The sequence below is a fragment of the Cucurbita pepo genome, chromosome 6 (genome assembly GCF_057944985.1).
Source record: "Cucurbita pepo subsp. pepo isolate OVF chromosome 6, ASM5794498v1, whole genome shotgun sequence".
NCBI classification, from domain to species: Eukaryota; Viridiplantae; Streptophyta; class Magnoliopsida; order Cucurbitales; family Cucurbitaceae; genus Cucurbita; species Cucurbita pepo.
In genome coordinates this window covers 4,673,344-4,697,249 of record NC_141803.1, presented here as the reverse complement: position 1 = coordinate 4,697,249, position 23,906 = coordinate 4,673,344, and the positions used below count along the sequence as shown (strand labels likewise).

The 23,906-nt window shown below is 39.3% G+C and overlaps 4 protein-coding genes across 6 annotated transcripts; 2 read left to right on the top strand and 2 right to left on the bottom strand.

The window, feature by feature from the left end:
* The first annotated feature begins 1,241 nt into the window (after nt 1-1,241).
* Nucleotides 1,242-7,203, top strand: FIE (Transducin/WD40 repeat-like superfamily protein). Its single transcript, XM_087124606.1, has 13 exons — nt 1,242-1,493; nt 2,617-2,682; nt 2,766-2,888; nt 3,594-3,674; nt 3,777-3,869; nt 3,988-4,063; nt 4,347-4,426; nt 4,499-4,570; nt 5,905-5,964; nt 6,067-6,163; nt 6,668-6,731; nt 6,816-6,875; nt 6,987-7,203. Exons 1-13 carry the CDS (start codon nt 1,317-1,319, stop codon nt 7,048-7,050), a joined length of 1,113 nt encoding a protein of 370 aa, XP_086980732.1. The 5' UTR covers nt 1,242-1,316; the 3' UTR covers nt 7,051-7,203.
* A 2,636-nt stretch (nt 7,204-9,839) lies between these two features.
* LOC111796593 (autophagy-related protein 18f) lies at nt 9,840-16,058 on the top strand. The gene is made up of 7 exons (XM_023679283.2): nt 9,840-10,904; nt 12,185-12,649; nt 12,738-13,163; nt 13,282-13,503; nt 13,589-14,407; nt 14,499-14,662; nt 15,340-16,058. Exons 1-7 carry the CDS (start codon nt 10,629-10,631, stop codon nt 15,659-15,661), a joined length of 2,694 nt encoding a protein of 897 aa, XP_023535051.1. The 5' UTR covers nt 9,840-10,628; the 3' UTR covers nt 15,662-16,058.
* A 966-nt stretch (nt 16,059-17,024) lies between these two features.
* LOC111796646 (transcription factor ILR3) lies at nt 17,025-20,448 on the bottom strand. Of its 3 annotated transcripts, none has more exons than XM_087124499.1 (6): nt 19,725-20,448; nt 19,499-19,597; nt 18,898-18,960; nt 17,905-17,982; nt 17,626-17,788; nt 17,025-17,529 (listed from the first exon to the last, which is right to left on the bottom strand). In XM_087124499.1, the coding sequence occupies exons 2-6, from the start codon at nt 19,552-19,554 to the stop codon at nt 17,266-17,268; spliced, it is 624 nt and encodes a 207-aa protein (XP_086980625.1). In that variant the 5' UTR covers nt 19,555-19,597; nt 19,725-20,448; the 3' UTR covers nt 17,025-17,265. The 3 variants fall into 3 exon arrangements, with proteins under 3 accessions (XP_086980625.1, XP_086980624.1, XP_023535130.1); XM_087124498.1 differs by having other exon boundaries at nt 19,730-20,448; XM_023679362.2 differs by having other exon boundaries at nt 19,499-20,448.
* Nucleotides 20,449-20,879: 431 nt separating this feature from the next.
* LOC111796658 (thioredoxin-like protein CXXS1) lies at nt 20,880-23,123 on the bottom strand. The gene is made up of 4 exons (XM_023679375.2): nt 22,678-23,123; nt 22,474-22,609; nt 22,224-22,346; nt 20,880-21,171 (listed from the first exon to the last, which is right to left on the bottom strand). The coding sequence occupies exons 2-4, from the start codon at nt 22,576-22,578 to the stop codon at nt 21,037-21,039; spliced, it is 363 nt and encodes a 120-aa protein (XP_023535143.2). The 5' UTR covers nt 22,579-22,609; nt 22,678-23,123; the 3' UTR covers nt 20,880-21,036.
* Between the last annotated feature and the right edge of the window lie 783 nt (nt 23,124-23,906).

Sequence of the window (23,906 nt, the reverse complement as noted above, 5' to 3'; positions counted from 1 at the left end):
TTTAGGCCTTCCCTTTCGGGCTTCCTCTCAAGGTTTCTAAAACACGTTTGCTAGGGAGAGGTTTCCACACCCTTATAAAAGATGTTTCGGACGCATTCTAAAAACCTTAAGAGAAAGCCCGAAAGGGAAAGTGTAAAAAGAACAATATCTGCTAACGGTGTGCGTGAACCGTTTGTAACGTGTTCCATTTTCATTGATTTTCTCTATGACATTTGTTGATGGATTGGACCAAGTGAGTTGGATCTCCTTCGTCATCTTACATTGTTTTTGCATTAAAAATATGCCTCTCTCTCTCTCCCTCTCACTCTCTCACACACACAGCAGAAAGTGCAGAATTGGTCAATTTTGACTCATCTTCTTGTCCTAATTTTCTAATGATAGGTATCCTCTTAATTACCCGATGAAAAAGAACTCTTTCATGCTTGCAGGGTCAAAATTGGTCACGAGCACGGGGCTTAGTCAAGTAGAATCGGGTTGCACTGCTGGATGCTCTGATCGAAAAAAATCAGTGGGGCCATGCCGGTACGACTGAATATGCATTAGAAATGTCAATCCCTCCGCTACTACACCAAAAAAAATCGGGCCGAACTTTTACCCACCTGCTTCCATGGAACAATATCATGACAACGTAGACCAAAGTGGTCATATTGGATCATTGGAAACCATCACAAGTATGGCCGGCTTATATTTGAACGAGAATGTCGTGTTGTCGAACGAAATTTGCCCAAAAAAAATGTTTGTAGTTAAAAATGGTATCATGTCGGGTTGCGGGTTACACCTGTAACTCTAGACTTTGAAAGTTTCACTTTTATCCATTTTGTTTCAGAAAAAATACCTTTGAACTTTGTCATTGTTCTAAAAACGCTTTTCTTTAAAATAAAATATGAAAATCGACGTTACAGTTAATGTGTAAAAATTAGAAGGTATTGTTGGTATTATTTACAACTATATCGAAAATTAAGATCATTCTATCTCAAAAGGTATCACTAAGCCACTCTCTCCCATTTTCCGTTTAAACGGAAATTTTTCGTCCCGTTCGGTGAGGTCCGTATTCACGATGTCAAATTTATAATAAATAGTGTCGTGATAAATCTTATCAAAATTAAGTGTCAATTTTTATTACCTTTGAATTTATAAACAAATTCTTAAGAAATTTCATTAATTTTATTTAAATTTATATTTTATATAAATTGTTACTTAAAAAAATTAAATTAATTGGGGCGGATCACCTGCCCGAAGTCCTCACTTTTGCCCTTCTTCTTTCTGCCCGTCTATACAAACTCCCTCCCTGTCTCTGTCTCTGCCATTTTGCGCGTATGGCGAAGTACTCTTTAGGCTCCGAACCAGTGGTGGGTTCGTTAACTCCATCGAGGAAGAGGGAATACAGGGTCACCAACCGGCTTCAAGAGGGGAAAAGGCCTCTTTATGCTGTAGTTTTCAACTTCATCGACTCTCGCTACTTCAACGTCTTTGCCACTGTTGGCGGCAATCGGGTGAGCGCTTCACATGTTGTTTTATTTCTTTGGAATATGCAGGGGAAGGATTGTGCAGCATTGAATGGAAAATTTGGGAGTGACCCATGTTTTATTTTCGAAGTGTTTGATGAATTTCGATTAGTATTGCGTTCTTGGTGATTGAGTTCGTCGATTTTACTGTATATGTTGGAATGCTGCGCCGTATGGCTTCGGATTTTGTTTGATTTTTGAGTGGGCTTGTTTGTGTTTTGATGTCTTGGGTTCCCAATTGTGATGCTTGAGCTGTAAAACCCGATTGGTTTAGGTTAAAATGCCTCCACTTCTAATTGTACTCTTGTAAATAAAGGAATAGCATTCTGATATTTGTTAATTGAGATTTACTGAAGGAGAAATGGTGCTTGTTACTTTACCTAAAACTCAGGTGCTATGAAATTGTCGGCCGAGGATTATTGGGAGGGCGACCCACATTGGCTAATTAAGTAACCTAAAACTCAGGTGCTATGAAATTGTCGGCCGATGATTATTGGGAGGGCGACCCACATTGGCTAATTAAGGGGATGATCATGGGTTTATAAGTAAGGAATACATCTTCATTGGTATGAGGCCTTTTGGGGAAGCCCAAAGTAAAGTCATGAGAGCTTATGCTCAAAGTGGATAATATCATACCATTGTGGAGAGTCGTGGTTCCTAACATGGTAGCCATGTCAATAGAATCCTCAAGTGTCGAACGAAGAAGTCGATAGCCTCAAAGGTGTAGTCAAAAGTGACTTAAGTGTTGACAAAGGGTGTACTTTGTTCGAGGGCTCCAGAGAAAGGAGTCGAGAAAGGGAGACTATTCGAGGGCTACATAGGCCTCAGGGGAGGCTCTATGTTGTACTTTGTTCGAGGGGAGGATTGTTGGGAGAGTGTCCCACAATTGCTAATTAAGGGGATGATCATGGGTGTACAAGTAAGGGATACATCTCTACTAGCATGAGGCCTTTTGGGGAAACCAAAAGCAAAACCTTGAGAGCTTATGCTCAAAGTGGACAATATCATACCATTGTGGAGGTCATGGTTCCTAACATTGTCTCCACGCAATGATGTGGTTGCTGAATTTGAAACTGTGGTGCTGTTTTAATGTTGCTTAATATTTTTGCAGGTTACAGTTTATCAATGTCTTGAAGGGGGTGTTATAGCCGTGTTGCAGTCTTACGTCGACGAAGATGTGAGTGACTGTGTTGTAGTTCAACCCCAGATCTATTTATATTCTCAAGTTACATTGAGTTCCCCATGTGCTTTGTAGATCAGAAGGATGAGTCTTTTTACACTGTAAGCTGGGCGTTCAACGTCGATGGCTCCCCATTTGTTGTTGCTGGTGGAATCAATGGTATAATCCGTGTTATTGATGCTGGCAGTGAAAAGATATATAAGGTATCTCTTTGGATCATAACTGTCAGATTTTAATAGTTTCATTTTCCAATGGAAAGTTCGAAAAGTAGTTCTTCAAGAATGTGTATGCATATAACTGGATGGTGTTTTTCTAGACTTGTTGTGTAACGGCCCAAGTCCACCAGTAGTAGATATTGTCCTCTTTGGGCTTTCCCTTTCGAGCTTCCCCTCAAGGTTTGTAAAACGCGTCTGCTAGGAAGAGGTTTCCACACCCTTGTAAAGAATGCTTCGTTCTCCTCCCGAACCGATGTGGGATCTCACATGTTACCTGCTGATTCAGTTGTGGGACATGTTTTATTTTTCCCTCCATTTTTATATATATTTTAATGTCATGAACAAATCGATAATAAAAAAAGAGGAAGATAATTGAAGATATTGAAGAGGTGGACGAACAACCCACCCCGTACAGCATGAAACCGGTATAGACAGAAAGGAAATAGTTGAGATAGACAAACAATTCACTCACTGAGCAGCATACTGCCGGTCTATATACAGAAGGGAAATGAATAGTCCTTAAAATTGCAAGCACCATCCAATTCATAGCTAAGGGAAAGAGAGGGTGGGAGGTTCATAAACATGGATCTGCTCTTGAACATAATATTTGCATACTGTAGTCAGCTAGATGAACTAGCCATGGAGCTTAGATTTGACTTATTTCCTACTACTTGGATCTGCTCTTCTCTGCAGAGTTTTGTTGGTCATGGTGATTCAATAAACGAAATCAGGACTCAGCCACTGAAACCATCACTTGTGATCTCTGCTAGCAAAGTATGGTGCCGAACTATACCCTTCGATTCGTTTTGGATAAGAATTAAGATATATCCTTACATTCTCTTAAAATTACCTTGACTAATGGTTTGAAGTGTCCAGGACGAATCTGTTCGATTATGGAATGTTCATACAGGTATTTGCATTTTGGTATTCGCTGGTGCAGGTGGTCATCGTAATGAGGTCTTAAGCGTGGTAAGGATAGACTATATTCGATCTTCTAGTTGTATGTTTAGTGAAGTTTTATGCACTCATCTTTGGGTCGGGTTTGAAACCGAGTATATAAATTTTACTGACGTTGTATTTGCTTTAGGATTTCCATCCATCCGATATTTATCGCATCGCAAGCTGTGGCATGGACAACACTGTAAAAATTTGGTCAATGAAAGGTAGGGCATTGCATTTATGTCTTTGCTTAAACCAATTGCCAATGATATTCTATTAAGATTAAGTATTCAGTTTCTTTTTTCGTCTTACTGGTTCAAGTATGAATTATAATTCAACCAACAGAACCTCATTGGATTTTGATTTTCTTATTTTCGTGCCCTGTGGCTTCGTTCTATCTGAATTCATTGTCCAAGTTGTTCCACGATATCGATTCGAACTTCTAATGTGTAAAGGCTAAGTTTCAGTTTTTGTTAAACTAGCTCTTCGTGTTGTTGCTTGCTTCAGAGTTCTGGACATACGTGGAAAAATCGTTTACCTGGACAGATCTTCCATCAAAATTTCCCACAAAGTATGTCCAGTTCCCAGTAAGTATCATACATTTTCATGTTTCAGATTCACATTTATCCTCTGAATCTAAATATGTTTTGCTGATTCAGGTGTTCATAGCATCAGTTCATTCCAATTATGTTGACTGCAGTAGGTGGCTTGGTGATTTTATTCTTTCAAAGGTCAGCCAGCTTCTCTTTCCGTTGATATCGAGTTTTCTAGGTGACTTTAAGAGTATATATGGGAGTGTCTTTGCCGTGCCAAAAGCACTGTTGTCGTACCCCACGAGCACTTCTCACCCAAGATTATCGTGTTACATTTCATGTTTTGGAAAGAGTTAAAAGCACTCTAGTTTAGTAACATTCCCAACACACCCTAGGTATGCTTTGCTTATTTGTTTAGTCTATTTTTGTAATACGGGGAGTCAATAATTTATCGTACACGTTAGGTACTTGAACGCTCTGACACTTGTTAGTGCAATAGATGTTTTAAACACTAGTTGTACATAGTCAAAATAGCTACAATATTTGTTAGGCATGCATCGAACACTTATTAAGTATACTAAATGAACACATATATGACAAAAATAATAAATTTGTAGAGCAAAGTACATCAAGCTCTTCTTTAATCATATAAACACACATTGACCTTGAATTTTCTTCTTGTATAAACGTGATATATTTTAAAGTTATTATTTAATAAATGTGTCCTTGCAGCGTCTATGTTTAAGATTTTAAAAATATGACATGTCGTATCGGTGTCTCGCATCTGTATTTTGTGCTTCGTAACTTATATATGTTTACGATGGACATGCTCTAATGTCAACTTTGGAAGATATCTAGGATTTTCTAGTTTTAGAAATCTTGAACTGGCATGCTGATTCCGTGGACCCCAAGCCACAAGCCTATGTGGCTATCTTCTTTGTGAGGTCCTACATCGATTAGGGAGGAGAACGAAACACCATTTATAAGGGTGTGGAAACCTCTCCTTAGCAGACGCGTTTTAAAAACCTTGAGGGGGAACCCTAAAGGGAAAGCCCAAAGAGGACAATATTTGTTAGCGGTGGGCTTGGGCCGTTACAAATGGTATCAAAGCCAGACACCGAGCGATGTGCTAGTGAGGAGGCTGAGCCCCGAAGGGGGGTGGACATGAGGCGGTGTGCCAGCAAGGACACTGGGCCCCAGGGGGGTGGATTGTGGCACATCGATTGGAGAAGGGAACGAGTGCTAGCGAGGACGCTGGGCCTTGAAGGGGTGTGGATTGTGAGATCTCACATCGGTTGGGAGGAGAATGAAACACCCTTTATAAGGATGTGGAAACCTCTCCCTAGCAGACGCGTTTTAAAAACCTTGAGGAGAAGCCCAAAAGGGAAAACCCAAAGAAGACAACATTTGCTAGCGGTGGGCTTGAGCCGTTACGCCCTTGGCCCCAGAAAGATAATGGATAAATTGTTGTTATTAGATGTTTTTATATTATTATCAGTACCTGTAATAAGGATTATGTTTGTGTATTCCAGAGTGTTGACAATGAAATAGTGTTGTGGGAACCTAAAATGAAGGAGCAGTCACCTGGAGAGGTCTGATCCTCAAACCTACTTTATTTCTGGGATATATCATACCAATTTCTCTGGATCTATTCACACACTATTCTGAAAGTCTACCATCTTTTTCTTCTTTAGGGTACTGTGGATATTCTTCAGAAGTACCCTGTTCCTGAATGTGATATTTGGTTCATCAAGTTTTCCTGTGATTTTCATTATAATGCAGCTGCGATAGGTAATTCCGTGCCATGTATCGTTTTATGCTTCGAAATCATATCACCTAACTCATGCCAAGGCATTGCAACAGAGATCCCACATCGGTTGGAGAGGAGAACGAAGCATTCCTTATAAGGATGTGGAAACTTCTCCCAAGCAGACGTGTTTGGAAAGCTCAAAGATGACAATATCTACGGGCGGTGGGCTTGGGCTTGGGCTGTTTCAAATGGTATCAGAGCTAGACACCGAGCGGTGTGCCTGCGAGGACGCTGGCCTCCAAGGGGGGTGGATTATGAGATCCCACATCGGTTGGAGAGGGGAACGAAGCATTCCTTATAAGGGTGTGGAAACCTCTCCCTAGCAAACACGTTTTAAAACCTTGAGAGAAAACCCGAATGGGAAAGTCCAAAGAGGACAATATCAGCTAGCAGTGGATTTGGTTTGTTTCACAACATAATTCTCGTAAATTCAAATTGTCAACTGATCCATGGAGATCTCCCTGTTCTTTTTTTTAATACTCCAGGAAATAGGGAAGGAAAGATTTTTGTTTGGGAACTTCAGTCAAGCCCCCCAGTTCTTATTGCAAGGTTTGTCCAACTCTTTTATATTTTAACACTGGTTTCTTAACTCCAGCATGACTCACAAGTTTTCTTGTTCATTTTCTCATCTAGGCTGTCTCATGCCCAGTCGAAGTCTCCCATCAGACAGACAGCCATGTCCTTTGATGGAAGGTAAGCAATGTTCTTGTTACATATGAACTCTCCAATTTATCGATATCTCGTTCGTTTCAGTCGACATCGAACATGTAAAAAGAAAAGAAAAAACATTGGTTTGTGTTTCAGTATAATTCTGAGCTGCTGTGAAGATGGGACAATTTGGCGCTGGGATGTTATGACAACCTCTTGAGCCATTTAGAACATGTATAGATAATTAGTCACTTTATGTTAGCATTATTACATGGTGACTTATGCAGGAAAGACAGCTAACCTACTTATGAAATGGACAATTTCTGTAGAACATTACATGTTTTTGAATGAGACAGGAAAAGTTTTAGACTTCCCTGCCCCTGTTTCTTCTATGTAGTTCAGGTTCATGCTAGATATTGAATATTTGGATATACTAGGAGTCGGTCCGTTCTTTCAGCTTTTCAGGCTTATAAGAACCAACTAGTGAGCTAGTCCTTTTGTGAGACCCCACGTCGGTTGGAGAGGGGAATGAAGCATTTCTTATAAAGGTGTGGAAACCTCTCCCTAGTAGACTTGTTTTAAAATTGTGAGGCTATGATGATGTGTAATGGGTCAAAGTGGATAATATCTGCTAACGGTGGGCTTAGGGTATTACAAATGGTATTAGAGCCAAATATCAGGCGGTGTGTCAACAAGGACGTTGGGTCCCCAAGGGGGGTGGATTATGAGATCCCACATCGGTTGGAGAGGGGAACGGAGCATTCCTTGTAAGGATGTGGAAACCTCTCCCTAGTAGATGCGTTTTAAAATTGTGAGGCGGTTGACGATGCGTAATGGGCCAAATCAGACAATATTTGCTAGCAGTGGGCTTAGGGCATTACAAATAGTATTAGAGCCAGACATCGGGCGGTATGTCAGCGAGGATGTTGGGCTCCAAGGGGGTGGATTGTGAGATCCCACATCAGTTGGAGAGGGGAACGGAACATTCCTTGTAAGGGTGTAGAAACCTCTCTCTAGTAGATGTGTTTTAAAATCGTGAGGCTGACAACGATGCATAATGGGCTAAAGTGGACAATATCTGCTAGCGGTGAGCTTAGGGCAATACAAATGGTATCAGAGTTAGACACTGGGCGGTGTGTCAACGAGGATGTTGGGCCCCCAAGGGGATGGATTGTGAGATCTCACATCGGTTGGAGAGGGGAACGGAGCCTTCCTGGTAAGGGTGTGGAAACCTCTCCCTAGTAGATGCGTTTTAAAATCGTGAGGCTGACAACGATGCGTAATATGCTAAAGCAGACAATATCTGCTAGCGGTGGGTTTAGGGTAGTACAAATGATATCTGAGTTAAGAAACCGGACGGTGTGCTAGCGAGGACGTTGGGCCTCCAAGGGGGGTGGATTGTGAGATCCCACATCGGTTGGAGAAGAGAACAAAACATTCCTTTTAAGGATGTGGAAAAAACCTCTCCCTAGTAGACACGTTTTAAAATCGTGAGGCCAACGACGATACGTAACAGACCAAAACAGACAATATCTGCTAGCAGTGGCTTATGGCATTACACCTTTCTTACCTCCTCCGAAACAAGACAAGCAGCGATATCCTTGCCTAGTCACAACTTTGCTTCAAAGTAAAAGATGTTCCTAGGTTGGATGCTTTGAACAAGTGCATGATTTCTCATCAGCACAAGTTGATGTGTTTTGTAGGTTAGATTGGACATTGTTCCTGCAACTTGTAGCTTATCCAATCATGTTGCTTTTGGATGTTGTGATTTGGAAAGAGACTAAAATTGGAATAGTTTGGCCAAACAAAAAAAGGCGGGGAATCTATACTCAATCTTTTAACAGCCCACCGTTAGTAGATACTGTCTACTTTAGCCCGTTATGTATCACCGCTAGCCTCACGATTTAAAAACGTGTTTATTAGGGAGAGGTTTCTATACCCTTGCAAATAATGCTTCGTTACCCTCTTCAACCAACCTTTGGGGGGTCTAGTGTCCTTGTTGGCACACTGTTCGGTATCTAACTCTGATACCATTTGTAATAGCCTAAATCCACCGTTGATAGATATGGGGAAACTCGAAAGGAAAAATCCAAAGAAGACAGTATCTAAATAAGTATCAGTTCTACTACGACGCACCTTAAAAACGTGAGGCTGATGATGATACGTAACAGACAATTTTTTAAAATTCTAAAAATTTTAAAGTTTATTTCACATCTTTTTTCTATTTTAAAAATTAAACGCACAAACACTACTTTACCTTGTAGGTTCTCGTGTTTTCAAAATTTAAGTTAATTTTTAAAAAATTTTAAAAAATATATTTTTTTAATAAATTATTTTTGTTTTTAGAATGTGACCAAAAATTCAAATATGTTTAATAAATTATGAAAAAATAAAATATATTTTTTAAAAATTAAAAAATATTTTAAATGAAAAAATGTTTTTAAAAACTTAAAAATAATATTTAAATATTGAATTTTGATTATATAGACTAAACAAATTATTATTTTTCTTTTTTAATTTATTTCTATATATTAAAAAATTCCAATTATACCCTTCTAAATGTTAAAATTTATTCCTTAGATATTATTTTATTGACATATTTCAACCGATAATAAAATCAAATCTTATTCTTTCAAACCCATCTCTAACGTAATTTTTCAGAACCTACACGAGCTGGGTTAGGTTGTCGGGTTGCTCTTTTTTAAAATCATTTATAAATATAATACTTTATCAACCGTACGTGTTACACTAATGAACATTCATAAGTCATAACGTCCACTAACAACGGTTGCACACGTAGTTTTCGTAATAATCTTAAAAGTAAGGTCATAGGTTGACCCGATAAAAAAAATGTCAACCCGCAAACCAACTCAAGTAAAAAAAAAAGTCTAACCCAACCTAACTTTTATAGTCCAAATTGATCGATTCTCGAAATATTTTGAATGACCATTCTACCCTCCATTTGTTAGGAGCGTTTTTGTTGTTCCCTTGGCCCTAAAGTTCATAACTTTCTTAGTTTTTGAGTTTCTAGAGAGAGAAATTGATAGGGTTGGGAAAAGGGAGAGACGTGCGAGGGAATTGGCGATTGGTTTTCAGAGACTTCGGGTGATCGAAAGAAAATTCATAATACTCAAATCCCTGATTTCGCGATTAAATATATCAAATTCTCGAAGAGAGAGAGAAGAACGAGTCGCTTTTATTTGCCGAAACGAAGATAATTACTTCTTCTCCGTTATCCGAATACCCGAATGCCCCTTTTCTTCCCCCTCCTTGATTCTCTCTTTTTCTCAGATCCTTTCCGGTGATTTCTTGGCCGTATTCCGTTTCTTAATCGGTTTTCGACTTAATATGTTCTATATTTGATTGATTTCATTATTTAAACTTTTGGGATTTCATTTTCCCTTTTGAATTTTAGCTTCTTTTTGTTTTTATTTGATTTGTTTTTGTTTTTGTTTTTTTTTTTTAAATTCTTTTGGCAAAGTTAAAGAGAGTTCCAAAAGCTCGTTTCAGGTAAGGAAAAGAGTACTTACTTCGAATTTCTTTTGTTGCCTGCTTTTTTCTTCTGGGTATTGAGATTTTGTGTATTGGGTTTGCTGCACCCTTTTCGTTGCCTTTTGTTTTTGCGCAAAACTGGGGTGATTCAAATGATTCAGGATCGGATTTGAAGCGATTTCGTTGTATTGATCGATTCTTTTTGTGGGTTATTGGGGGCTTGAAATCGAATGTGTTGAAATTTAGAGGGGCTGTTTCTTGCCTTTCAGTAATTGCTGGGGATTGAAGAAGAAACAGCCTGGGGTTATGATTAGAGTGGAATCTGAAGAATTGGTGATTCTTGTGTTTTGGGTATTGGGTGTTTTGTTCACTTTGATTCTGGGGATGAGGAATGATGGAGCTCTAAAGCAACAGGGATCCGTAGCTCGCTCTGGGCGGGCTCATGGTTTCATATCAAGTTCATTCCGGGCCTTCTCTAGCTACATGAAGAACGTTTCTTCTGGTGCTTCGACTGTGGCACGGTCGGCTGCATCAGTGGCATCTTCTTTGGTGGATAAGGATGGTGAAGCAAAAGGATCCCAGGTAAGCTTCTACTTGAATTTTATAATGATTTGTTGTTTATTTATGATATTTGTTGGAACAATGATGAGTTCTGGTGGGCCCTTTTGGTTTTTGTGGTTTTAAGTTGTTTCTGTGATTGAGGAAGCGTTATATGGTGAAATTTCATAATAGGCTGATGCATGTATACGGCATAAAAAATGGAAATGGGCTGGTGAACCTTTTCCAGCATTTGCAGCTCATTTATGCACTCGACCAACTTGTAACACCGCTCATCGACAATTCGATGCACAGGAGTTACCATCTGACAGAGATAATTTACTTCGAAAACTAGTCTTGAAACTCATACATAACAAGTAAAGCATGTGAATCCAGTACTTTTTACCACACCAAAATAACCGGAGTAAGTTTTCAACAATGAAAACACATGTATAGAAATGGATTCCTTGTAGTCTCTAGCCCGTTGGTTTCGTCCTTGGTTGGCTTGCATCTTCTATATCTGGAAAGAAAAGTTAAAATAATCTTGATGAATAATTAATTTACTAGTAAGTAGCTAACTTGTCATTCGAAAGTTTATTACTTATCTTTCCAGTTGTTTTTAAGTTTTATTCACCAAGGTGTTTATTACTTATCTTTCCAGTTGTTTTTAAGTTTTATTCACCAAGGTATTTCAACTATCTTTAGCTTAGGTTACTGACTCTCTATATGCTTATTTAGAATTTTTGGGCTCGTATGTAAGACTCGCTCTCGGTCAAATATGGCCCATCTACTAATTACCGTGGAGTTCCTGACCAACGTACTGTGTGCCAAGTTGGGAATAATGAGTATTCCTGTGTTGGTATATATGATTTTACCGGCATAGATCATCCATGTAATGTCTTTGACAACTTATTGGAATGGTACTCACCATGTTCTTGATGGCCCAAATTTGGGAATTATTTCCATTTTTTCTTGTAGTTGTTCATTAGGCAAAACAGAAGCTGTTAGCTTGTCTGTGGATTATTGCGTTTTAAAAGCTTGATTGATGAAGCAATGGAAGTAGCCTTTGTGAAATAATTCTGGAAATTAAAGAAGTTTTGCTTCAGTATTTCAATTATTTTTTGCTATCCTTATATGCTGAATGTTCTTTGGCTTTAAATGCATCTTAGTATCAGTAGATATCTCCAAGATCAGTAACGTTTCGTTTGACTTTACTCATAAATCTGGTAATCTTTATCTGTATAACGTTAGCGCCCTTCGATTTTACTGTGTTTTGTTCATAAATCGGTGATTATTGATTCATATTCGATTGCCAAATAATGAAGGTGAACTGGGCTGGCTTTGACAAGTTAGAGAGGGATGACAATGTCATTCGACGGGTGCTTCTGTTGGGTTTTCGTTCCGGTTTCCAGGTTTGGGATGTCGAGGAAGCAAATAATGTCCAAGTTCTTGTTTCTCGTTATGATGGTTCTGTTTCGTACATGCAAGTGTTACCCAGACCAATACCATCAATGAGATCAGGAGATAAGTTTGCAGAAAGTAGGCCATTGCTAGTACTTTCGGCTTCTGGTTCCATTGCTGCTGCTTTTAACATACAGGATCAATTAGCCTCTTCTGGCAATGCAGCCATCTCGAAGGGCCAGGAACTAGTAGATGGGAATTTTATGCCTACTTTTGTTAGATTTTATTCGCTGAAGTCCCAAACTTACGTGGATGAGCTCAAATTTAGATCAGTCGTTTATTCGGTGAGATGCAGTCCCTTGGTCGTTGCCATTTCTCTGGCAACTCAGGTATGTTTGCTTACACAAATCTGTTTCTAAACAATTAAAGAACAGGAAACAGTTTAGTTGGTAAGAATTCGAGTCGTTTGTGCAACAGATACACTGCATCAATGCTACAACTTTGGAGAAGGAACATATAATTCTTACAAATCCTGTTGTTTCTGGTTTTCCTGGATCTGGAGGAGGTATAGGTTATGGACCCCTTGCAGTCGGACCTAGATGGCTGGCTTATAGTGGTAGTCCGATCACGGTGTCAAATACAGGACGAGTGATTCCACAGCATTTAAAACCTTCTGCTAGTTTTTCTCATTCTTCTTCAAATGGAAGTTTAGTTGCTCACTATGCAAAGGAATCGAGTAAACAACTTGCAGCGGGCATTGTTACGCTCGGCGACAAGAGTATTAAGAAACTGTCGAGGTATTACTCCGATCTCTTACCCGAAAGCTACAATTCTCTTCAATCAGGTGCTCAGGGTATTGGAGCTCTTAATGGCCATGCGGCAGATACAGATAGTGTTGGAATGGTCTGTATTAATCTTTAGTTTGTTTCTTACTTTCTTCAACTTCTTCTTTTTCTTCCTCTGTAGTGTTTTTTCTTGACAATGTTTGATCTTGTTCTTCCCTTCTACTTTTGGTTTTCAGGTTATTGTGAAAGACATTGTCAGCAAAGTGATCATCACCCAGTTTAAGGCACATAAGAGCCCGATTTCTGCTCTATGCTTTAATCCGAGTGGCATCATCTTGGTAACGGCTTCTGTTCAGGGTCATAGCGTAAACGTTTTTAAAATTATGCCAAGTTCGCGCTCGGATTCATCTGCATCTTATAGCCATTTGTACAGACTGCAAAGAGGCTTCACTAACGCAGTAAGAGTAATGCAATTTTAGTTCGATTTTGGACTGTTTCAGCCATTGTTTATTATCGTAATCATATTTCTGGTTCGATTTTCAGGTCATACAAGACATCAGTTTCAGCTACGATAGCAACTGGATCATGATTAGTTCCTCTAGAGGGACGAGCCATCTCTTTGCTATAAACCCTTCTGGAGGGCAGGTGAATATCCCATCTGCTGACATTAGCTCTATTACTAGAAATGGCGGTCCTGTAGTTCCTGCACGACAAATCGTTCGACAAGTTGACTCTGGTTCGCACGTGTCTAGTAAACAGAGCCTGTGTGCTACTGGTAGCCCACCTACACTTTCTCCAATTACTAGACTACACCATGGAAGTAATGGCTGGCGGGGCACTGTCAGTAGTGCTGCAGCCGCTGCAACTGGTCGAGCGGGTATTGTTTTGGGAGCTATTGCTTCAACTTTCCATGAATGCAAGGGAAATGCTTTGCACGTAGACAATGGATCGTCTGAGGCGAGGTACGACATATTAGTTTTTTCTCCATCTGGCAATATGATACAGTACGCATTGCGAGTGGGTTTAGATTCAACTATAGTTTTGCCGAGATCTAGCACAGCTCTTGAATTAGCCCCCGAGCTGGATGCAAGACTAGTGGTTGAACCTATCCAGAAATGGAATATATCTCAAAAGCATAACTGTCGAGCTCAAGATAATAGCATCGACATATACGGTGACAGCGGAGGTTTCGATTGCAAGAAAAATTATTGTGAAGAAATGAATGGGAACTCTATTGTTCTTGAAGCTAGTGGCACTGTCTTGAAGGCAGAGACTTGTGGAGAGGAACAATATCACCTGTATATTTCAGAAGCGGAGCTGCAGATGCATGCTGCTCTTACTCCACTGTGGACAAAACCTGAGGTATTTACTGTTTGATTCATGTCTTTAAGAAGTAGGCCTTTGTTTTTTGTTTGAGATTTACGTGCCTGCACTTTTTGTTATTGATGACCAGATATATTTTCAAGTGATGGCAAGAGATGGAGTTGAACGAGATGAAATAGATTGTTATGGAGAACTCGAAATCGAAAGGATTCCTACTCGTATGATCGAAGCTCGGTCAAAAGACCTGATTCCAGTTTTTGACCATCTTCAGCCGCCCAAATTTCCGCAGACAAGGTGAGCTTTATTTTCCAGCTTGTGATTGACTCATAGGAAACAAAAAGATCATGCTAAAAAGAGCCATGATTAAGAAGAATCTGAAGAGGGTTGAACTTATATATGTCCATATATATATTTTTTACACTCAAATAACCGGCTTAGTCAGACATTATCTGTGAGATCTCACATCGGTTGGGGAGGAGAACGAAGCATTCTTTATAAGGGTGTAGAAACCTCTCCCTAGCAAACGCGTTTTAAAACCGTGAGGGGAAGCTCGAAAGGGAAACTCCAAAACTGACAATATCTGATAGCGGTGGGTTTGGGTTGTTACAAATGGTATCAGAGCTAGACACCGGACGATGTGCCAGCGAGGAGGCTGAGCCTTGAAGGGGGTGGACACGAGGTGGTGTGCCAGCAAGTACACTGGACCTCGAAGGGGGGTGGATTGTGAGATCTCACATCGGTTGGGGAGGAGAACGAAACATTCTTTATGAGAGTGTAGAAACCTCTCCCAAGAAGACGCGTTATAAAACCGTGAGGGGACGGACAATATCTACTAGCGGTGGGCTTGGGCTGTTACATTATTTAGGAAGACAGAACGTCTTTGTAAATTATACGCGAATAGAATGCCTACTATTACACGTGCTCGACGCAAGTTTCTTTGTTTCTCATCAAATTTTTCCTCTGAAATTCAGGTTCTTAAATAGTAGTAGCGACCCGAAATCTGGCCGATCTGAAAATGGAAGGCAATCATGGAGGAATGTCACGATTCCTCACAGCTCTGTTATCGGAAACGGACCCGAAGGAACCGGTAGGCATGGTTACAAGATGGTGACAGAAACCAAGGGTACTGTAAATGAATATGAATGCCCAAGGTCACAGACCCAGCTTAATGATGTAAATAATTGTACAGAGAGCCTAAGCATGGAGTCTCAACCCAAGTCTGTAAATAATCATAAAAGTGGCCTGGGAGTGGAGAATCATTATGAAGACCACTTATGTGATGAGCTTGAGTAGAGGTAAATAATTCTAGGAACTTTGCTCAACTCTCATCTCTTTAGTTACTATTCTATTTTGCTGATGAAAAGTGTTGGTCTATAAGAATATGATCCCTCTGGTTTGCTGTTCATTCTTTTGTTTCTCCTGGAAGTTTTACTGATGGGGTGTATATGGCAAATATAGAGAAGAGTTGATACAGTGTTCGTTTAATGGCGTTTCGTTTAATGGCGTTTCGTTTAATGGCACCTTTGTAAATAACACAGCTATAGTATTATCTCTGTTCCAAACTAGCTGTTTTGTAATGTAAATAATAGACGTGCCATTAGAACCGACTTCGATAGTCGATACGATATTATGAATAATTTGAATGTGATGGTGTTCTTGTGCTGGTCTGTATCAGACCCGTCTTGTTCTATCTATGATTTCCCTTTTACAGGGCCACTAGAAACCCACTAACAAAGAATGGAAGATCTTTGTAAGGGGCTTTTTCTTGTTGTTATTCTCCATCTACCTTGAGCTAAGGTATTAGTTTTGTTATAAACTTAGCTTGTCTAACCCTTGCTGAATGGTTGATAGAGCCTTTTCTGATATCAAGGAGGATGCTAGAGCTCCCATGTCTCCACATCCTTCTATTCACAAGACCATTGCCAAAAGGATGCCCACTTACAAAAGCATCCATGACAAACCACCTAACAAAATACCCAAAATAGCCCTCCACACTTTAACGGTCCAAGCCTACCGCTAGCAAATATTGTTCTCTTTGAGTTTTCTCTTTTGAGTTTTCCCTCAAAGTTTGTAAAACGCATTTGTTAGGGAGAGGTTTCCACACTCTTATAAAGAATGCTTCATTTTCCTCTCCAACCGATCTGGGATCTCACACACTTCCTCGCATACATTTTAGTCACCGAGGTCCTATCGGAGGTTTCTTTCAACAAATTGCCCCATGAAAAAGGTTTGGTTGACTACCGTCCCTCAATGGATAAAAGTTACTCTAGGGATGACATGTTGATCTTCTCCAAGAGCTCACATCGACGGGAAGATTTAGCACCTCGATGTCACCTCTTCGCCACCTAGGGCTCTAGTATGTTACAAGAGTTGGGAGCTACTTCCTCGGATGCACAAAACTAAACTACTCCCCTTACCTTACCTTTTTTATTCAGTTTTTTATTCAGGAATTCTCACTTTATTTGGGAGGTCCACTAATTAGAGGCACTGTCCCTAAGTTCTTATTCTTACTAACATTCTTACTAACCTTGTAAGTGTAACATGTTCGTTTCAAATCTCTTATGCACACTTGGGGATAGGTATAGGAAGCAAATAACCTTTGAATTTTATTAATATTTTGATGACCATTTGTATTTTGTTTTTAGTTTCTCGAAAATTAAGCTTATAAACACCATTTTCTTTTGCTTTATAATCTACTTTTTATGATCAATTCTTTGTATACATTTACAATTGTAGAACTCAAAACGGCTTTGAGTTCTCAAGTGTCCAATGACAAATAAGATAGCCAACCCCAAAATCAATTGACAGCCCTACTAACTAAAGAAATACTAGTATATTAGTCAAGCAACCAGATGCTGCCAATGATTTTTCTCAGGCAAACCTTAGTTGCCACCGAGTTAGGCGACAGGTGGCCGGAGCACGTGGTCCTGTGACGTGTCTACTGCAGCAGGTAGCATGAACTGCCACATGGCAACACCTGGGTGGTAACCAACGAAAAGAACTAGCTTATTGCCAGGAGCTTGACCCTGAGAAGCAAATGTGGGGATTGGTGGAGGAGGTAAGAAGCCAGGTTGAGCAGGCATGGACTTTACTTGCTGCTCTAGCTGCTCCTTATCTGCCTTGAGCTTCTGCCTCCCGCCATGAAGCTCATTCTTCTCGGCCTACACGAGATAGGAAGAGAGGAAACTGTATAATCATTCACGAGTTTCGGTTTCTCCATGGAAATGCATAAAAAAAAAAAAGCCATGGAGACTTGCCTTCAACTCTTTAACCTTCTCCTGGAGACTTGAATTTGATTCCTTCAGTTTCCGAGCCTCACTACGTAACTGATTCACCATTCGAACAGCGTCAACTAAAATCGCTGCCTTGTCAGTTTTGGGTAGTCTTCCAGGATCCAAAATTGAACCTAGTTCCAAAAACCTGTTATGAGATTCATCATAAGAATCATGCTTTTGTTGGGACAACATATAATGGTCAAAAATATAGAACGGGCAAATGTGCGATGATTGCCCATTGGTTCGGGTCAGGGGAAGTACTTGTCATTGAGCCTATCCCTCCGCAATTTCTCCCTACATGCTTTGGAGCTTGATGCACTACATGATTCAGATCTCACCCTGCAGCAGAAAACGTGTACTTCATTTGATGCCATATTAGATCTCTCTTTCCACTTCTAATTTCTGTTCTGTTATTATTGCTCTATCTAGGCTTACTTAAATCAGCTCAATATATTTAAACATGTTTAGCCAAATTTCACCCCGGAGAACATACATGAAAGCAAACCAATGGATCAACAACCTTTTACTAAATCATATGCAATACCAACTTGAAACTTTCAACTGTATGCAATATAATAATTACAATAGAAACCAAAAACAATCAGTGGATTGATCGAAGGATCTGATTGAACGAAGGATCAAAGCTATATCGCTAACTCCCAACCAAACCAAATGCTCTCCACTCTCCAGTTAACTCACAACCAATAAGGAGACAGGTATCCTGTGTGCTGTGTATCACAACCTCACTTAGAGAAAGTAGGTTGTGACCCCCACACGCAAGACATACGACCGTGACACTGCACGGGGTAAAGACCTTACATCTCAACAAAAATCTTAGAGGCTTAAATTCCATCAGTCATAAAACAAGCGATAGCACCCTTATATTACCCCCAACCACTAAAAGAGATCAGCTTAGCCTGTACGCCTAATTTTGAGGCCATTAAAACATAACCTTGATACAAACTTCTGGGGACTTTAAATTAAAGGAACTCAAAATTACAAGTGATGACTAATTAAAATGCTTCCTGAAAGTCAATTAAAACACCAAGAAATCCTGAAGTCAAATCTGATGATTCATTCAAACCATGCAGCTCTACTTGTGACAATAACAATAGTCCTAAGATATTTCTAATGATCTCAAGTCCCAGATTGTTGTTATGGGAAGACATTCAAACCTAGCATGCTATTACAAGGCAAAAGGCTCTGATTCTACCAAACAGACCAGATTAGAAAGTAATAATGAAGGTTTCATACCTCTTCTTTGAGCCAGATTCTAGACGACCATCCAAATCTGCCAATGATCCATCAATTTCCACACTAGAATAACATCAAAGGAGAAAGAAGTGAGCATATACAAACATAGAAGCCAAGATGCACAATGGTATGACATCCTTGGCTCATCACCCTTACAGTCTTACAGTTTCCAAAAACACAACAATAAATAGTTCTTGGGATAGTCATACCCCCAATGTCTTGTTGTTTACACCTATCAACCCCGTGGATACTAAATCAATTTGGTCAACGATGTGATACTTCACCAAACAGAATTAGAAGTATAGTATCTATACACCATTCCCCCAAAATCTCTCAATCTTCATGTCATAAGTAGGACGAACCAATTACTAACTCAATATAAAAATGTTCAAAACAAGTTTGAAATCTTGCTTTAAAGAAATAATCTCGAAAATTAATCTGGACGGCAGGATTCCTAACAACTTTGACATGCCACGAAAATCCGGAAAGTATTATCTTCCCCCAAAATAAAAGTACATTCGATGCAGCAAACCCAATTTAAGTTCAATAAGAAAAATAAAAACAAGCTCAAACGAGTAATTGACAGGGATCTGAAGATTACCCGGCATCAGGGGAGCCATTAAAGGGCTGAACAGCCCAGGAGAAGCTTGAACTCATGACCGGAAAATTCGCATCCGGTACAGGGATGTCGTCGATCAAACTATAATCAAACAACCAATTTGGATTTTCAGGGGATACCATTTCTCAAACAATTACAAAAGAACGTGGGATCACCGGAAAATTTTCAAATCAGAAGAAACGATGAATGATAAATGATGGAAAATTACAGGACCAGAATTAGGGTTAGGGCTCGGGCGATTGAAGAGAGAAAATTGGGGGCGATAAAATTTGTAGAAGATCAGGGATTTGGCGGTACTGCTGGCAGTTGATCGGCCATATTGGGATCCATTGGGAGGGACACGTCATCCAAATACATATTAAAAAAAAAAAAAAAAAAAAAAAAAATGAATCTTTTAATCTTTTAATGGAAGCTATACTCAACTATATGAGCTACACAATATTTACTACTCTCAAGAGCAACAACTACTACAACCATACCTACAAACACGCTTTAAACGCTACTCTTACGAGCGACAACTACTACAACCGCACCCACAAACGGGCTTTAAGCGCTACTATCACGAGCGAAAACTACTACAACCGCACCCACAAACGGGCTTTAAACGCTACTCTCATGAGCAATAACTACTACAACCACCCACAATGATTCCCGACATCTAAGAGGAAAGAGTTGAAAAAAAACGTTTCTTAAGTCATTTCAACACAACTTTTTAAGTCATTTGAACTATATTAGATTAATCGTAGGACTATGTTGAAAAAAATGTGGGCTTTTAGTTCTAAACTTTCGCTTCTTTTTCTCTTGTTTGAAGTGATCGATGATGAACGGATATTGGGATGGGACTCCACTTGAATGACGGTGGCTATAATGAGCCGGAGACACCCTTGTTTGAATTTTAATATTGGTTACTGACTTGTTCTAATATTTATAATAGTCAACTTCAGCATAGTTCAACTAATCATTGACTAAAAAGTCATAGTCAATTAGAATCATTTTAAGACATATCAACATCATGTATAACATCATTCATGCAGGTTTAGTGTGTAGTGTTCTAAATTAGGTTCATATTTGTACGTTTATAATAGTTTAGGATTCATATGCAACAAACTCAAGTTATCTACTCCTCGACATGAAAACTATCACCACAAACCAACACGAGTCGTTCCAACATATTTTATACTTGCTCACATGAACTCAACAAGTTAACCAATATAAAATTGCTCCAAATAAAACACGTTTAATTACAAAGTTCCTATGATTGAGTCACTAAAAAGGAAAGCGACTTTCAATTCTTTTAAGCTTTTCTTAGTCACTCTATCTTTAAAATCGCTCTCATTTGGTCTCGTAAAAAGAAAATGACCCAGATAGAAACCGATTGGGATCATATTATGTGGGAAGTAATTCATTCTCCACAAACTAAGAGGCAATAACAATACCACCAAGAATTGAAGAAATATGAACTTAAAAGTTGAATGGTTTCAAGGCTAAAGGCAAATGTGCTTCTTGGTGTCTTTTGATACTTAGCCATATATGAAGCCGTTGATCCTTCTACTCAGCTCAACTGGGTTGGCTCCAACAAGCTTGTAGTTTGGGGCTCCATTCTTCATCAATACAAATGTGGGCATCGCCTTTATCTCCAACTTGGATGCTACCTCCTGTTTATAGTTATATGATAAAAGAATTTTAGATCAAAGAAAACAGTATCAAACGTAACGGCCCAAGCTCACCGCTAGTAGATATTGTCCGCTTTAGCCCGTTACGTATCGCTATCAGCCTCACAGTTTTAAAACGTGGTTGCTAGGGAGAGATTTCCACACCCTTATAAAGAATGTTTTGTTCCCCTCTCCAACCAATGTGGGATCTCACAATCCACCCCCTTGGGAGGCTCAACGTCTTCACTAGCATACCGCCCGATGTCTGGCTTTGATACCATTTGTAACAACCTAAGCCCACCGCTAGTAGATATTGTCCACTTTGGCCCGTTACGTATCAATGTCAGTCTCACTGTTTTAAAACGTGTTTGCTAGGGAGAGATTTCCACACCCTTATAAAGAATGTCTTGTTCCCCTCTCCAACCAATGTGGGATCTCACAATTCACCCTCTTGGGAGGCTCAACATCCTCACTAGCACACCGCCTGATGTCTGGCTCTGATACCATTTGTAATAGCCCAAATCCCCCACTAGCATATATCGTCCGCTTTGATCCTTTACGTATCATTGTCAGCCTCACGATTTTGAAACACGTTCGCTAGGGAAAGGTTTCCACACCCTTATAAAGAATATTTTGTTCCCCTCTCCAACCAATATGGGATCTCACAAACCATCCCCTTGGGAACCCACTGGCACATTGTCTGACTCTGATACCATTTATAATGGTTCAAGCCCACCGCTAGTAGATATTGTCCGCTTTGTCCTGTTACGTATCGCCATCAGCCTCACAGTTTTAAAACACGTCTGCTAGGAAAGAGGTTTCCACACTCTTATAAAAAGTGTTTTGTTCCCCTCTCCAACCAATATGAGATCTCACATTTATCTACTCTCGACAAGATTTATCATTACACAAACAACAAACAAGAACTCCCATCGATCAAACACTATGTTTTCTACTTGGTTAATTCTTTTTCACATCTTCTCCACACAAACTCGAGCCTAAGATGAAGTTAAATATCAGAGATAATCCACATTAGCTTCCATTATCACAATTACCTTAGCTTCATCCACATCCACGGAAAGAAACAAAACATATTTGTATTGCAAGGCCAGCTCTTCAAAGAAAGGGCTCATGGCTCTTGAGGGTGTGCACCAGCTAGCACTAAAATGCACTACAACCTGCAATATTATTCCAAATGAGCATCGTTTCAACCTTTATACCTTGGATAACATTCATTTCCACATTACTGAATTCACCAAACATTGAACTAAGAGTATAAATATGAAAAGTAAGGGAAGGACTCACAGGGCAGCCTTGTTTGAAAGCTTTTGTAACATAACAATCCCATGATTCCTCTGAGCTAACTTTGATTACCCTTGTCTTCTTCACAATCTTCTTCTGTCTTTCCATGTCTTCTTCTTCCCCCTTCCTTGATCTTCTTCTGTTGATTGAGTTATGAAGTAAATATAGTTTATAAAGGATGAAGATAAGCTACAAACCTGTGGGTACCTTAGCTGCTTGTAGCTTTCTGATTATTGGGTTACCATAATTTGACTGGATATGAAGGTTGAATGTAATCTGTAACGGTAGGGACCCCCAGAGGGGAAGGGACCATGCTTATCCACTTCCATGGTCATCTTGATAATGATTAACCTTCTCTCATGTCTTAACTTTTGTCTTTGTCTTCTCATGATTTGGACAAAAAATTAAGGAAGTTACATAGAGAAAAGTTCTATCCGTTTATACTCCTTCCATCTTTTGGTTCTCTAGAATATTGAGAACTGTAAAAGTTGTTCTAAAGAGGCGTATGATATGGAAAAAGAAAGAAGAAAAACACAAAAGAAACACGGATCTAATGTGAACATTAAGACAAGTTTTTTTCATGTACACTTTTCGTCTCATTGATAACAAACTATTCAACAAGGTTGTCACAGTATGGTTGTCTTGTATTCATTGTTGAACGTGGATTAAGGATTTTGCATACCTACTAGATATAAATTGAATTTACTTTAATGATAAAAATTATCAGTCAGATTGTGACCATCTCAACAAATAATTTATTCTTGTCAACCTTATCTCTATGCACCTAAATTTTTCTTAGACTTCTCAAATGAAGCTATAAACAATACTCGAAAATCACTAATGAATCGTTCAAGCTTAAAGTGGCTTCAATCTTAACAAGTCACATGGTGAAGACAACAAAACAGCATGCATTTTTAGTTCTAGCAACATGTTAAGCAAGGCATCTCTTGATAAAACTTAAAACCCACAAACGAATGTGAACAAACAATCAACAAAAAGCATCAAAGTGAAACCCAAGAGACAGAATCTGAAAAGGGTGAGTGAAAATTCATCGAGTCATTTCATCAAACACCTTATAGGCGAATGGCAAATTTTGTCAACCATGGCAAGCTCCAAATGGTAGTTCGTTTCCTGTGATCCAATCGCCCCATCGCATCAGTAGAAACAAAAATGACAAGCGAGAGAGAGCTGGAATGATGATCAGGCTCAAACATCGAACATTCTTGGAGGGTTGCGGGTGGCGGAAAATCGACAGAGAGGTGAGCCAAAATATTGTCGCATTGGCATGTGTGCCCTTGTTGGAACCTATGAAAAAGCCTTGAATTTGTTTGAATTCTAATTTCCAAAAAACTTATATTTTATTTAGTCAAATTTGAAAAGAAAACACGGGAATATATTTTTAAATTTTATAATATAAATATTGTCCAATGTCACTA